The 12385-nt window shown below is 43.4% G+C and overlaps 1 protein-coding gene across 7 annotated transcripts in view; it reads right to left on the bottom strand.

The window, feature by feature from the left end:
* NT5C2 (5'-nucleotidase, cytosolic II) overlaps nt 1-12385 on the bottom strand; it is a 107734-nt gene that overhangs the window by 23248 nt on the left and 72101 nt on the right. For 6 of the 7 annotated variants that reach the window (XM_044297943.1, XM_044297945.1, XM_044297944.1 and 3 more), the window contains 5 exons: nt 11288-11379; nt 10228-10285; nt 10006-10099; nt 8414-8467; nt 8107-8190 (listed from right to left, as the gene is read on the bottom strand). In XM_044297943.1, coding sequence (XP_044153878.1) covers nt 8107-8190; nt 8414-8467; nt 10006-10099; nt 10228-10285; nt 11288-11379 — 382 coding nt within the window. Of the gene's footprint in view, nt 1-8106; nt 8191-8413; nt 8468-10005; nt 10100-10227; nt 10286-10658; nt 10735-11287; nt 11380-12385 lie in introns of all 7 variants that reach the window. The other variant, XM_044297947.1, reaches the window with a different exon arrangement.

Genomic DNA, 12385 nt, shown 5'->3' with positions numbered 1-12385 from the left:
CCTGCTGAGCGGAGGCCAAGCGGAGCCAGACTGATGCATTCTGAGCGGATCCGCAGCCACTCAGAATGCATTAGGGCAGTACGGATCTGTTCGGGGCCGCTTGTGAGAGCCTTCAAACGGAACTCACAAGCGGAACCCCGAACGCAAGTGTGAAAGTAGCCTTAAAAGAAGGCTCCAAGCTATAGATTAGTATTAGAGAAGGCTTTTCCTTATCCTGGCCTAGATATCATCCACCACTTGCTTTAGGTTCGCCATGACCATGTTGCCAGAGTCTCCCAGTTTTGTCAGGATCCACTATCAATCTCACTTCTGTGACTGGATATTTACGCGTTTCATTCTGCAGGCACCTTACGGTCGGTTTATAAAAAGTTTTGACAACAGAGAAAAAAACTTTGTAATAATGTAATATTCTTGATTCTTCCTTCTCCTTCTTCTGATGTTTAGTTCCTGGAGCAGATATCCATAATGACATCAGGTTTCATTCATAGTGACGTATAGGCGAGAATAATCCACTTACAGACACAAAAAATAACACGCCCAGATAGAAGTGTCTGATATTCACAAGACTGAGCATGCAGTTATTCCTCAGGCAGAGATGTAAGGTATGGTTTAATTAGTCGGTCTTGCCACAAGAGGGCATGAAAGTACAGATGTAGTAGAGTTAACACACATGCTTTATGAGACGCGTTATCTAAACTAAGCAAACACCTGAAGTTGCTTTTCAATGGCTTTGGTTTCAAGATAACGGGATGAGTTAAGAAACTGAGTTAAGCGTTTGAGTGTTAACCCCGCTACATCTGTACTTCCACCGCTGCTCTATAAAAATGCTCTCAGAGGCTACTTTTGGGTAGTGTACCTATTGGTGAGAGATCATTAACTGCAATTGAAGACATGTTACCCAATTGACACACAGAGGGGGTGCATCATCGGACTGTGAGAAGCAGGATTGTCGTTTCGACACACTGCCCACCGTCAAGGCCGTTCTGACCTAGCTGTTAGGAGGTGATGCTAGCAGTGGTTACACAAGGGCACGCACACACTGCGAACAGGCTCCGGGTGGCCCTAACAGACTGCCATTAGAGAGGCTTGTTTAATCCACAGACAAGCACGGGCAGCTCCCACAGTTTTGTGGTCCACCACCCAGATACAACATTACATCTCACTGTCTCTGCCCCAAACATTTCCATATCAGTAGAAGGAAATATGGTGTCACAGAGCCCCTTACGTGCCCTGCCATTGGCAGCCAGCTACTGTTGCCTTTGTTTGCAGTGGTGCTGTGAACAAGAAACCTGGACGGCTATGGACTGGAACCATAATGTCTTTAAAGATTAATCCAGGTTCTGTTTGCGATGCCATGATGGTCAGGTTTGAATATGGAGGCCTATTCGTGAGCTCCTCAATCCTGCTTTTACTGAGTGACACATTACCCTAACTGCTGATGTGATGATCTGGGGAGCCGTGGCATAGGACATTTGGTCACCCATAGTAGTGACACGAGAGAAAATAACACATCCTGTGGCCACATGTGTTTCCTCTCATGGCAGCGCTTCCAACTGGCATTTCTCAGCAGGAAAACGCTCAACCATACACAGCAAGGGCTTCCTAGGAATGTCTCTGCCAGATTGTAAAGCTTCCTTGGTCTGCCCTGTCGACAGATTTATCACCAACCAAGCATTTATAGGACCAGCTGGGACGTCAGCTTCTGCAACCTACGAGTGTGCAGGATCCACAGGCCCAGCTGTAACATCTGTGGACAAATGTGCCGCAAGAAACCATACAGAACCTGTATGCCTTCATGCCCAACCGTATCTCATCTCGTATCCAGGCTAGAGGCTGCATCTCATCTCGTATCCAGGCTAGAGGCTGCATCTCATCTCGTATCCAGGCTAGAGGCTGCATCTCATCTCGTATCCAGGCTAGAGGCTGCATCTCATCTCGTATCCAGGCTAGAGGCTGCATCTCATCTCGTATCCAGGCTAGAGGCTGCATCTCATCTCGTATCCAGGCTAGAGGCTGCATCTCATCTCGTATCCAGGCTAGAGGCTGCATCTCATCTCGTATCCAGGCTAGAGGCTGCATCTCATCTCGTATCCAAACTAGAGGCTGCATCTCATCTCGTATCCAAACTAGAGGCTGCATCTCATCTCGTATCCAGGCTAGAGGCTGCATCTCATCTCGTATCCAGGCTAGAGGCTGTATCTCATCTCCGTATCCAGGCTAGAGGCTGTATCTCATCTCCGTATCCAGGCTAGAGGCTGTATCTCATCTCCGTATCCAGGCTAGAGGTTGTATCTCATCTCCGTATCCAGGCTAGAGGCTGTATCTCATCTCCGTATCCAGGCTAGAGGCTGTATCTCATCTCCGTATCCAGGCTAGAGGCGGCCCAACAAGGTCCTAGAGCCTCCATTAATTGTACAGTTTTGCCCAATAAACTTCTCCTTTTGCTCTAATATTGTGATCACTTACACATATCATCATTACATTCAGACATAGAAAGTTTCATTTCATCCCAACAACTCCTTTTTGTTGCGATATTTTTTTTTATGACTGTAGTACATATATGTATATACACATTTTTATTTTTTTCAGTTTGTAGGAGACATAGGGGTTTTTCCTGTTGTAAGAAAACTCCTTTATATCCAGCAGCTGTTGTGAGGACTAGAGCTATGATGATGATGAAATTTCCATAAATATCTGATCCAATTCTTCCATGATCATCATAAGAAGGCCAAGAAATTCAGCTATGTAGTCAAATGTATTCATCCTTCAAGGTAAGCCTAAAATTCATGGCATTCCTATTTTAAAAAGGTAAGACTCAACCAACTCCTTTTCGGTCCCCCTCCACTGGAGGAAGAGGTTACCGATACACCAGACCTATAAGAAGATCCGGTAGTGCCCACTGCAGTCCCTTGGGGGTGTGATGTCCCATTGCCTGGTTCACCATTTTCTAACTGCTGGTTATCTACTGGGGAACGTGCTTCAACCGCTGTCCTCTGCTCTTATTCTGGACTGGCAGGGTTATTCTCTGCCACATCATTTTTAGTGGTAATATTTTTGCTACTTGTAAATAAGGTTTTTCATACATTTTCGGAACTCTTTTTGGCAGATGTACAAAGGATTTGTCTCCATAGCCCAAGGATATTTCTGAACTATACTAGGGCCTGTTCATATACATGTTGGAGTGCACAAGAGCAATTTCTCAGGAGATGGCAATCTTTATCATCATGGTCGTGATTTTTGGATTTGGGTCATTTACAAACAATGCGTGCTTACTTCGAACCTCTGTTAGGCTACTTTCACACTGGCGTTTTGGTTTCCGGATCAGTTTGCATTATAATTATTTCTGAATGAAAAAAGGATCCACTCAGAATGCATCAGTTTCCGTCTCCATTCCACTTTGAAGGTCGGACACCAAAACGCTGCTTGCAGATTCTGATAACCGATGAGGTCATCAGCATTAAAGTCTTGAGAAAACCCCTTTAACTGGGTAACAAAGTACTTACACGGTGTCCTCCTTTTGATCTTTTAGCTGCAGATCCGCCAATTCCCAGGCTCCTCCTCTGCCATCCAAAATGGCAGCAGGATTCTCAGACTACCTGCTGCATAGTGTGCACTATCCTGCTGCCCTAGGATTGGCCAGCACTGCTCACGTGAATAGTGCTGGCCAATTCAAGAGCAGGGCTGGACAAGCAGGAATTATCTTGGACTACCAAACGCATAGTCTGAGAAGCGGTGCGGCCATCTTGGAATTTGCGGATCTGCAACTAAAATGATGAAAAAGGAGGTCACTGTGTTATCTTTGTTTCCCAGTTAATTAGATTTTTTTTTTTTACTTGAACTGGAGTCGCTTTAACCCCTTAAGGACCGGGCTCATTTTCACCTTAAGGACCAGGCCATTTTTTGCAAATCTGACCAGTGTCACTTTAAGTGGTGATAACTTTAAAACGCTTTGACTTATCCAGGCCATTCTGAGATTGTTTTTTCGTCACATATTGTACTTCATGATACTAGTAAAAAAAAGTCAAAAAAATAAATTTTTTTGCATAATAAAATACCTAATTTACCAAAAATTTGGAAAAATTAGCAAATTTCAAAGTTTCAGTTTCTCTACTTCTGTAATACATAGTAATACCCCAAAAAATTGTGATGACTTAACATTCCCCATATGTCTACTTCATGTTTGAATTATTTTGGGAATGATATTTTATTTTTTGGGGATGTTATAAGGCTTAGAAGTTTAGAAGCAAATCTTGAAATTTTTCAGAAATTTACAGAAACTCAATTTTTAGGGACCAGTTCAGGTCTCAAGTCACTTTGCGAGGCTTACATAATAGAAACCACCCAAAAATGACCCCATTCTATAAACTACACCCCTCAAGGTATTCAAAACTGATTTTACAAACTCCGTTAACCCTTTAGGTGTTGCACAAGAGTTATTGGCAAATGGGGATGAAATTTGAGAGTTTCATTTTTTTGCCTAATTTTCCATTTTAACCCATTTTTTCCACTAACAAAGCAAGGGTTAACAGCCAAACAAGACTGTATCTTTATTGCCCTGACTCTGCTGTTTACAGAAACACCCCATATGTGGCCATAAACTACTGTACGGCCACACAGCGGGGCGTAGAGTGAAAGGTGCGCCGTATGGTTTTTGGAAGCCAGATTTTGCTGGACAGTTTTTTTGACACCATGTCCCATTTGAAGCCCCCTGATGCACCCCTAGAGTAGAAACTCCATAAAAGTGACCCCATCTAAGAAACTACACCCCTCAAGGTATTCAAAACTGATTTTACAAACTCCGTTAACCCTTTAGGTGTTGCACAAGAGTTATTGGCAAATGGGGATGAAATTTGAGAATTTCATTTTTTTGCCTAATTTTCCATTTTAACCCATTTTTTCCACTAACAAAGCAAGGGTTAACAGCCAAACAAGACTGTATCTTTATTGCCCTGACTCTACTGTTTACAGAAACACCCCATATGTGGCCATAAACTACTGTACGGCCACACAGCGGGGCGTAGAGTGAAAGGTGCGCCGTATGGTTTTTGGAAGCCAGATTGTGCTGGACAGTTTTTTTGACACCATGTCCCATTTGAAGCCCCCCTGATGCACCCCTAGAGTAGAAACTCCATAAAAGTGACCCCATCTAAGAAACTACACCCCTCAAGGTATTCAAAACTGATTTTACAAACTTTGTTAACCCTTTAGGTGTTGCACAAGATTCAATGGAAAATAGAGATACAATTTCAAAATTTCACTTTTTTGGCAGATTTTCCATTTTAATATTTTTTTTCCCGTAACAAAGCAAGGGTTAACAGCCAAACAAAACTCATTATTTATGGCCCTGATTCTGTAGTTTACAGAAACACCCCATATGTGGTCGTAAACTACTGTACGGGCACACGGCAGGGCGCAGAAGGAAAGGAATGCCATACGGTTTTTGGAAGGCAGATTTTGCTGGACTGGTTTTTTGACACCATGTCCCATTTGGAGCCCCCCTGATGCCCCCCTAGAGTACAAACTCCATAAAAGTGACCCCATCTAAGAAACTACACCCCTCAAGGTATTCAAAACTGATTTTACAAACTTTGTTAACCCTTTAGGTGTTGCACAAGATTCAATGGAAAATAGAGATACAATTTCAAAATTTCACTTTTTTGGCAGATTTTCCATTTTAATATTTTTTTTCCTGTAACAAAGCAAGGGTTAACAGCCAAACAAAACTCATTATTTATGGCCCTGATTCTGTAGTTTACAGAAACACCCCATATGTGGTCCTAAACTACTGTACGGGCACACGGCAGGGTGCAGAAGAAAAGGAATGCCATACGGTTTTTGGAAGGCAGATTTTGCTGGACTGTTTTTTTGACACCATGTCCCATTTGAAGCCCCCCTGATGCACCCCTAGAGTAGAAACTCCAAAAAAAGTGACCCCATTTTAGAAAGTACGGAATAGGGTGGCAGTATTGTTGGTACTAGTTTAGGGTACATATGATTTTTGGTTGCTCTATATTACACTTTTTGTGCGGCAAGGTAACAAGAAATAGCTTTTTTGGCATGTTTTTTTTTTTTGTTATTTACAACATTCATCTGACAGGTTAGATCACGTGGTAATTTTATAGAGCAGGTTGTCACGGACGCGGCGATACCTAATATGTATACAATTTTTTTTATTTATGTAAGTTTTATACAATAACTTCATTTTGAAAACCAAAAAATTGTTTAGTGTCTCCATAGTCTAAGAGCCATAGTTTTTTCAGTTTTTGGGTGATTATCTTGAGTAGGGTCTAATTTTTTGCGGGGTGAGATGACAGTTTGATTGGCACTATTTTGGGGTGCATATGACTTTTTGATCGCTTGCTATTACACTTTTTGTGACGTAAGATGGCAAAAAATTGCTTTTTTTACACAGTTTTTTTTTTTTTTTTTTTACGGTGGTCACCTGAGGGGTTAGGTCATGTGATATTTATATAGAGCCGGTCGATACGGACGCGGCGATACCTAATATGTATACTTTATTTTTATTTATGTACATTTTACACAATGATTTTATTTTTGAAACCAAAAAAAATCATGTTTTAGTGTTTCCATAGTCTAAGAGCCATAGTTTTTTCAGTTTTTGGGCGATTATCTTGAGTAGGGTCTCATTTTTTGCGGGATGAGATGACGGTTTGATTGGTACTATTTTGGCGTACATGCGACTTTTTTGATCACTTTTATTACCTTTTTTGGGAAGTAAGGTGGGCAAAATTTCAATTTTCTCATAGTTTTTATTTTTTTATTTTTATGGCGTTCACTGTGCGGGGAAAGTAACATGACCATTTTATAGATCAGGTCGTTACGGACGCGGCGATACCTAATATGTGTAGTGTATTTTATTTTTTTAATTTTTATTCAGTGATAAATGTTTTTTTTTTTTATCTTAACTTTTTTCACTTTTTATTTGATTTTTTTGACCCAGACCCACTTGGTTCTTGAAGATCCAGTGGGTCTGATGTCTGTAAAATACAGAACAGAACCTATATTGGTTTCTGCACTGTATTTTACTTACACTGAACAGGTCTATGCTTTCAGCACAGATCTGTTCAGCACCATGGACAGCAGGACGCCTGATCAGGCGTCCTGTTGCCATGGGAACCTTCCCCGTCTGCTCAGTTATGGTCAGAACTTCGCAGACGGGGAAGGGTAAGGACGGGGTTCTGGGGGGGCTGTCTGGGGGCTCTCTCCTTCTCCCATCGGGGGGCTGCAAAGGCACAGCAGCCCCCCGATCGGAGAGGGAGGGAGCTCCCTCTTACTGTTAACCTTTTCCATACAGCGGTCCGTACGGACCGCTGTATGGAAAGGGTTAAACGGCTGACATCGCATCAACGATGTCAGCCGTTTATACCAGGGTGCCAGCAATGTGCTGGCACCCTGGTATACCCACTGTACACCAACGATTATGCAATGGGAGGCGGGCGGGGGATCGCGATCCCGCCTGCCGCACCGCCCGCCTCCCGCAACGCCCCCACTGCATGCGACACCCCCCCTGCACCACCCGCCGCCATCAAATCGTGCAGGGGTGCAGGGGGGGGTTAACAATATTGATTTCGGGCACTCTGAAGTTTCTGATCCCCGCGGTCAGGGACCGCGGGGATCAGAAACGGCAAAAAGCGCAGCAAACCGCAGGTCTGAATTGACCTGCGGTTTTCTGCGATCGCCGATACGGGGGGGTCAAATGACCCCCCCCTGCGTTGTTACGGGATGCCGGCTGAATGATTTCAGCCGAAATCCCGTTCCGATTAACCCCAGCGGCGCCGGAATTAAGATTTTAAGTTAGGACGTACCGGTACGCCCTTGGTCCTTAAGGACTCGGGAAATAGGGCGTACCGGTACGCCCTATGTCCTTAAGGGGTTAAGCTCCAACTTAAAGCCACCTTAAAAATATATAAAAAAAATTGCTTCATTTCTTAAAAAAAACATTTTTTTCCAATTCCCATGTAACTGATGTTATTGTGCAACTCTTCCTTTATCCTGTCCCTATGTTCATCTCACACAGAGAACTGCACGTTCTTCCCCGATGCCCTGGCAACGAAAAAGCGATGGAAATGTTTAATTAGCACCTACGTGGGTATATTTGTAGTCGCTGTTTGTGACCAGAAAAATCTTTCCCACTTCATTCATGCGGCTCAGCAGGAGAGGCAGCTTATGCTGGAAGTAGAAAAAGAAATGGCAAAAGTCAATATTCAAATGCAAAAAAAAAAAAACCTATTTACCTATAAATTTTCCAAGCCAAATTGAAAAAATGAATAAATAAAAACAGAAAACCGGTAAATCTGGAAGATAACATGACCTTCTCTGGAATGTTACACTCCGTGTATCGCCTTTTACCAAGAATTGTTACATTAAGGCCAAGGAAAAAAAATACACTTACGTCTTTCACCACAAACTTTGGCAGATTCTCCACAGTCTTCTCCTTAAGTGACCCCTGGAAAACAAAGATACAGAAATTCAGGCTCCTGTCAGCTGGAAATTCCCAATTTTATGTATAGGCGACAATATCAGAGCTGCTAGCAAGTTATTTGAAGAAGTCAAGCGACACAACGGGCCACCACTGACTTATGATCGGGACCACGGGGGTGCTGTCAAGGTCTCTGTATTAATGGGAAGAAGCGCGCTGCATGCAGCACTGTTCTTTCCTTAAAAAAAAACAAAAAAAAACCAACAACATTGAAACCTTGACGGCACCTCTACAAACTGGACAAAATGCCAATGTGAACAAATCCTTAGGGTACGGCAACACAGTCGGGTTTTTGCATGCAGTTTTAAAAGTCAAAATCAGGAGTGGATCATAAAAAGGAGAGGAAGTATACAGGACAAATACAATTTATTTAATTTTTTCATTCACCCCTGGTTTTGGCTTCCAAACCTGATGCAAGTCTGTTCCCAAAAAGGTGTGTCCCTACAAAGTCTGAGGACGGAATGGACAGTTTCAGACATGCATAGTGTATCGATTACCGTATTTTTTTCGCCCCAAAAGTGGGAGAAAAAGGTTCCTCTGTCTTATGGGGTGAATACTAATAAGCGAGCGCTTCCATTATACTAGCACTCATTAGTACTGGAGGACCAGGAAGCGGTGAAGGCTCTGTACTCACCGCTTCCTGGTTCTCGGCTGTGCTGTGGCTGCGCACAGTGTGAGGGGCGCCCTTTGGCCTCACGCTGTGCGTGTCAGATCACAGCACAGCCGACATCAGGAGGAAGATGATCTCTGGCGGTGAGGAGCGGCGGCGTCTGGAGCAGGAGAGGTAAGTGTTTTATTTTATTTTATGTGCTCTGAGAGGCATAGGGGCTGATATGAGGCAATGGGGCTCTTATCTGAGGTCTGATTGGGGGTCATTCACATTGGGGTCTGATCTGAGGTCTTATTAACATTGGAGGTCTTAATTGGTGGTCTGACCCGAGGTCTAATGAAAAATATTTTTTTGTCCTCCTCTAAAACCTTTGTGCGTCTTATGGGCCGGGGCGTCTTATAGGGTGAAAAATATGGTAATTCATTTCCAGGAACAACAACAGAGGAATGTCACAATTCAGGCAAAAGATGCTCCAGCCCTGTTATTTAGTTAATTATGCAAGAAATTACTTAAAGAAGTTTGCAGAGACTTTTATACTGATGACCTATCCCGATTTATTTGATCGGTGGGGCTCCGACACCTGGGACCCCCGCCCATCATCTGTTTGAGAAGGCACCGACGCTTGCAGTAATGCCATGTCTTTCCCACAGCTTAGCCCAGGCCATGTGATGCCACGTTCATTGGGCACACTGCTGTATAATGTACGGCGTTGGGCTTGGGGAGCTGAGAAAAGGCTGTGGCGCGTGTGTCTTCTCAAACAGCTGATCAGCAGGGGTCCCGTGTGTCGGACACCCACCGATCAGATACTGATGGCCTATCCCGAGTCTCTGAAAACCCTTTTAAAGACACATCATTATAGAAGGCAATATACTGAAGCCGAGGATGAAGGATCTACCTTGTAATGAACCCAGTCCACAGCATCCCTGACATCTTGGAACATGCTGCGGAACGACATGAAGAGGTCTCCATCTTTAAACCCCTTTTCGCAACTGCAATATAAAAGAAAAAGAACGCACTAAGACTATGAAGGTGAAAAATTAAATGACATTCACAGGTTAAACTAAAGAGGATCTTGTATAAGGCCATTAGCACTAATAATACCGTATAGAGTCCTTACCTGGTGTAGCGGTCACAGTTAGTAAAGAAGTCAACCAGGCAGGCCAGCAGGTAGGTTTCTGGGAGGAACAGAAATATTTCAGTTATTGTTCAACCAGCAATGAGATCTATAAGCAAAGCCGTATGGGGCAGGGTTTCTAATCCTGCCTAATATTCAGACGGTGTAAACTGAGATTAGAGAGTCTAAAGATACGCCAGATTTATCACAGTGGTTCATGCTAAAGGTAAGGCGTTTTTAGACACTTTAGTCTGATGTTACACCACCTATTGGTTGGCTTCCTTTAAGCACATCTCCATATTCACCCCCTTTTTAGTGAATGAGAGCAGCGCCCAAGCTCCGTCCACTACACACCGTAGGGAGCGATGTAGTTCTGGCGCCAGAGCTACAAGGTAACAGCTGATCAGCAGGGCGATCTGATATTGATGGCCTACCCTGTGGAGAAGCCATCAAAGTCCTGGACAACCACTTTAAATGCTTCATTACCATTTTATAGATGTCCTTGAAATTCTGGAATAAAATCCAAAGTAAATATTCTCAAATTAAGCGCCAGCGCAGAAGAAATACATTTCTGGGTCAGACGCTCTGCATTACATAACTCCTTGTTTGCACAGACACAAGGGGCTGACACAGATTTCGATGTTCTTAACAAAGATTTTGTTACATGTAGGTCAGGAAACAAGCTATCACCATCACCTACCGTACTTTGTGTCCGCCCTGAAGAACAGCCGATTCCCAATTCTACGGCTAACCCTGCCCTATACATGATCTCAAACATTTCTGATGTTCGCCTGACATCAGTCACCAATTTTTTTTTTTTATTATTATTATTTTTTTTTTTAAGTGACCCTCAAGTTTTACCAGCTAAGACAAGTCAGGTGATGTCATCAGTTGAGGTGCGCTTTGGTTTCTAGCTTGAAGACCTCCTGGAGAGTCCAAGAAAACCCTAATGTATGGTTAGTAGTAGTGTTCAGCGTTGACTGAGCCGCTCGACAGATTTTTTTTTTATTATTCCTTTATGTTACAACGATACAAACCACGAGATGTGCAGACGTTTTATTACCTGGTAGATTAAATAGGGTGTTGAGGATATAAAACCGATCTGTGTCATCTCTCTGAATAAATTTATTTGGATACTGCTCCCTTATTTCAGGCCTGTGGAGAAGAGAAATGAGGGTCATTTTTTTACAAACTACAGTAAACTGAAACAGTTTTTTTCTAATCTGCTTTTATTTGCTGACTGTGTATATATATATATATATATATATATATATATATATATATATATATATATATATATATATATATATATATATATATATATATATATACACACTTTACGTGTTGTGGAAGCATCCTGGGTTTCTGCTCCAAGATGTGAACAGTCTGAATTTTTTCTTTACAGCAGCCGCAAAGACTTAAAGGGGCTATCCCATCTCACAGTTTCCACCGCGGAATGGGACTAGACGCCAGCACCAGGTGGTTGGGCTTACGGAAACAGCCGAGTGGGCTGGAGCAGTTGTAGAGAATGGGAGCTACCCAAACAGCTTATCAGAACTGCTACACTGCCGAAGCATGCCCTGCTATGCTGTTTGTGTAGAGCCCATTCACAACAATAGGATTTATGGCTACAGAGGAGTGTCGGCCAACTCGGCTGTGTCTATAAGCCCAGCCACCTATGGCCGATGCTTAGCCTCGACTAAGTTGTCTCACTTTGGCAAATGGAATTTTTTTTAAGTACCGATATTATTGTGCGAAATTCAGGATTTTGTACATTATCGGTATCGGCATCTATAAAGCGAATACTAGTGAGCGCTTCCTTTATGGAAGCGTGCACTAGTATGCATTGGGTGCCGGGAGCGAGTAAGCAGCGCAGCAAGCAGGGAAGAAGCGCAGCAAGCAGGGAAGAAGCGCAGCAAGCGCTTCCGATACTCACCCTCCCTGATCTTATTTGATGGGGCCCGCGCGGCACTGTCCTGACCCTGAACAGCGTCAGGACATAGTGCGCTCACTATGACCTGATGCTGCACGCTGTCGGGTGACAGTGCAGCGCGGGCCGGAGAAGACAGGGGAGCGAGACGCCCGACCCGGAGATGAAGAAGAGCCGAGGCGCAGGAGAGGTAAGGAGTTTTTTTTATTTTATTAATCTGAGGTCTGATAG

Source organism: Bufo gargarizans, chromosome 6 (genome assembly GCF_014858855.1).
Source record: "Bufo gargarizans isolate SCDJY-AF-19 chromosome 6, ASM1485885v1, whole genome shotgun sequence".
In the NCBI taxonomy this organism is placed as follows: Eukaryota; Metazoa; Chordata; class Amphibia; order Anura; family Bufonidae; genus Bufo; species Bufo gargarizans.
This window is presented reverse-complemented; position numbering and strand designations above follow the sequence as displayed.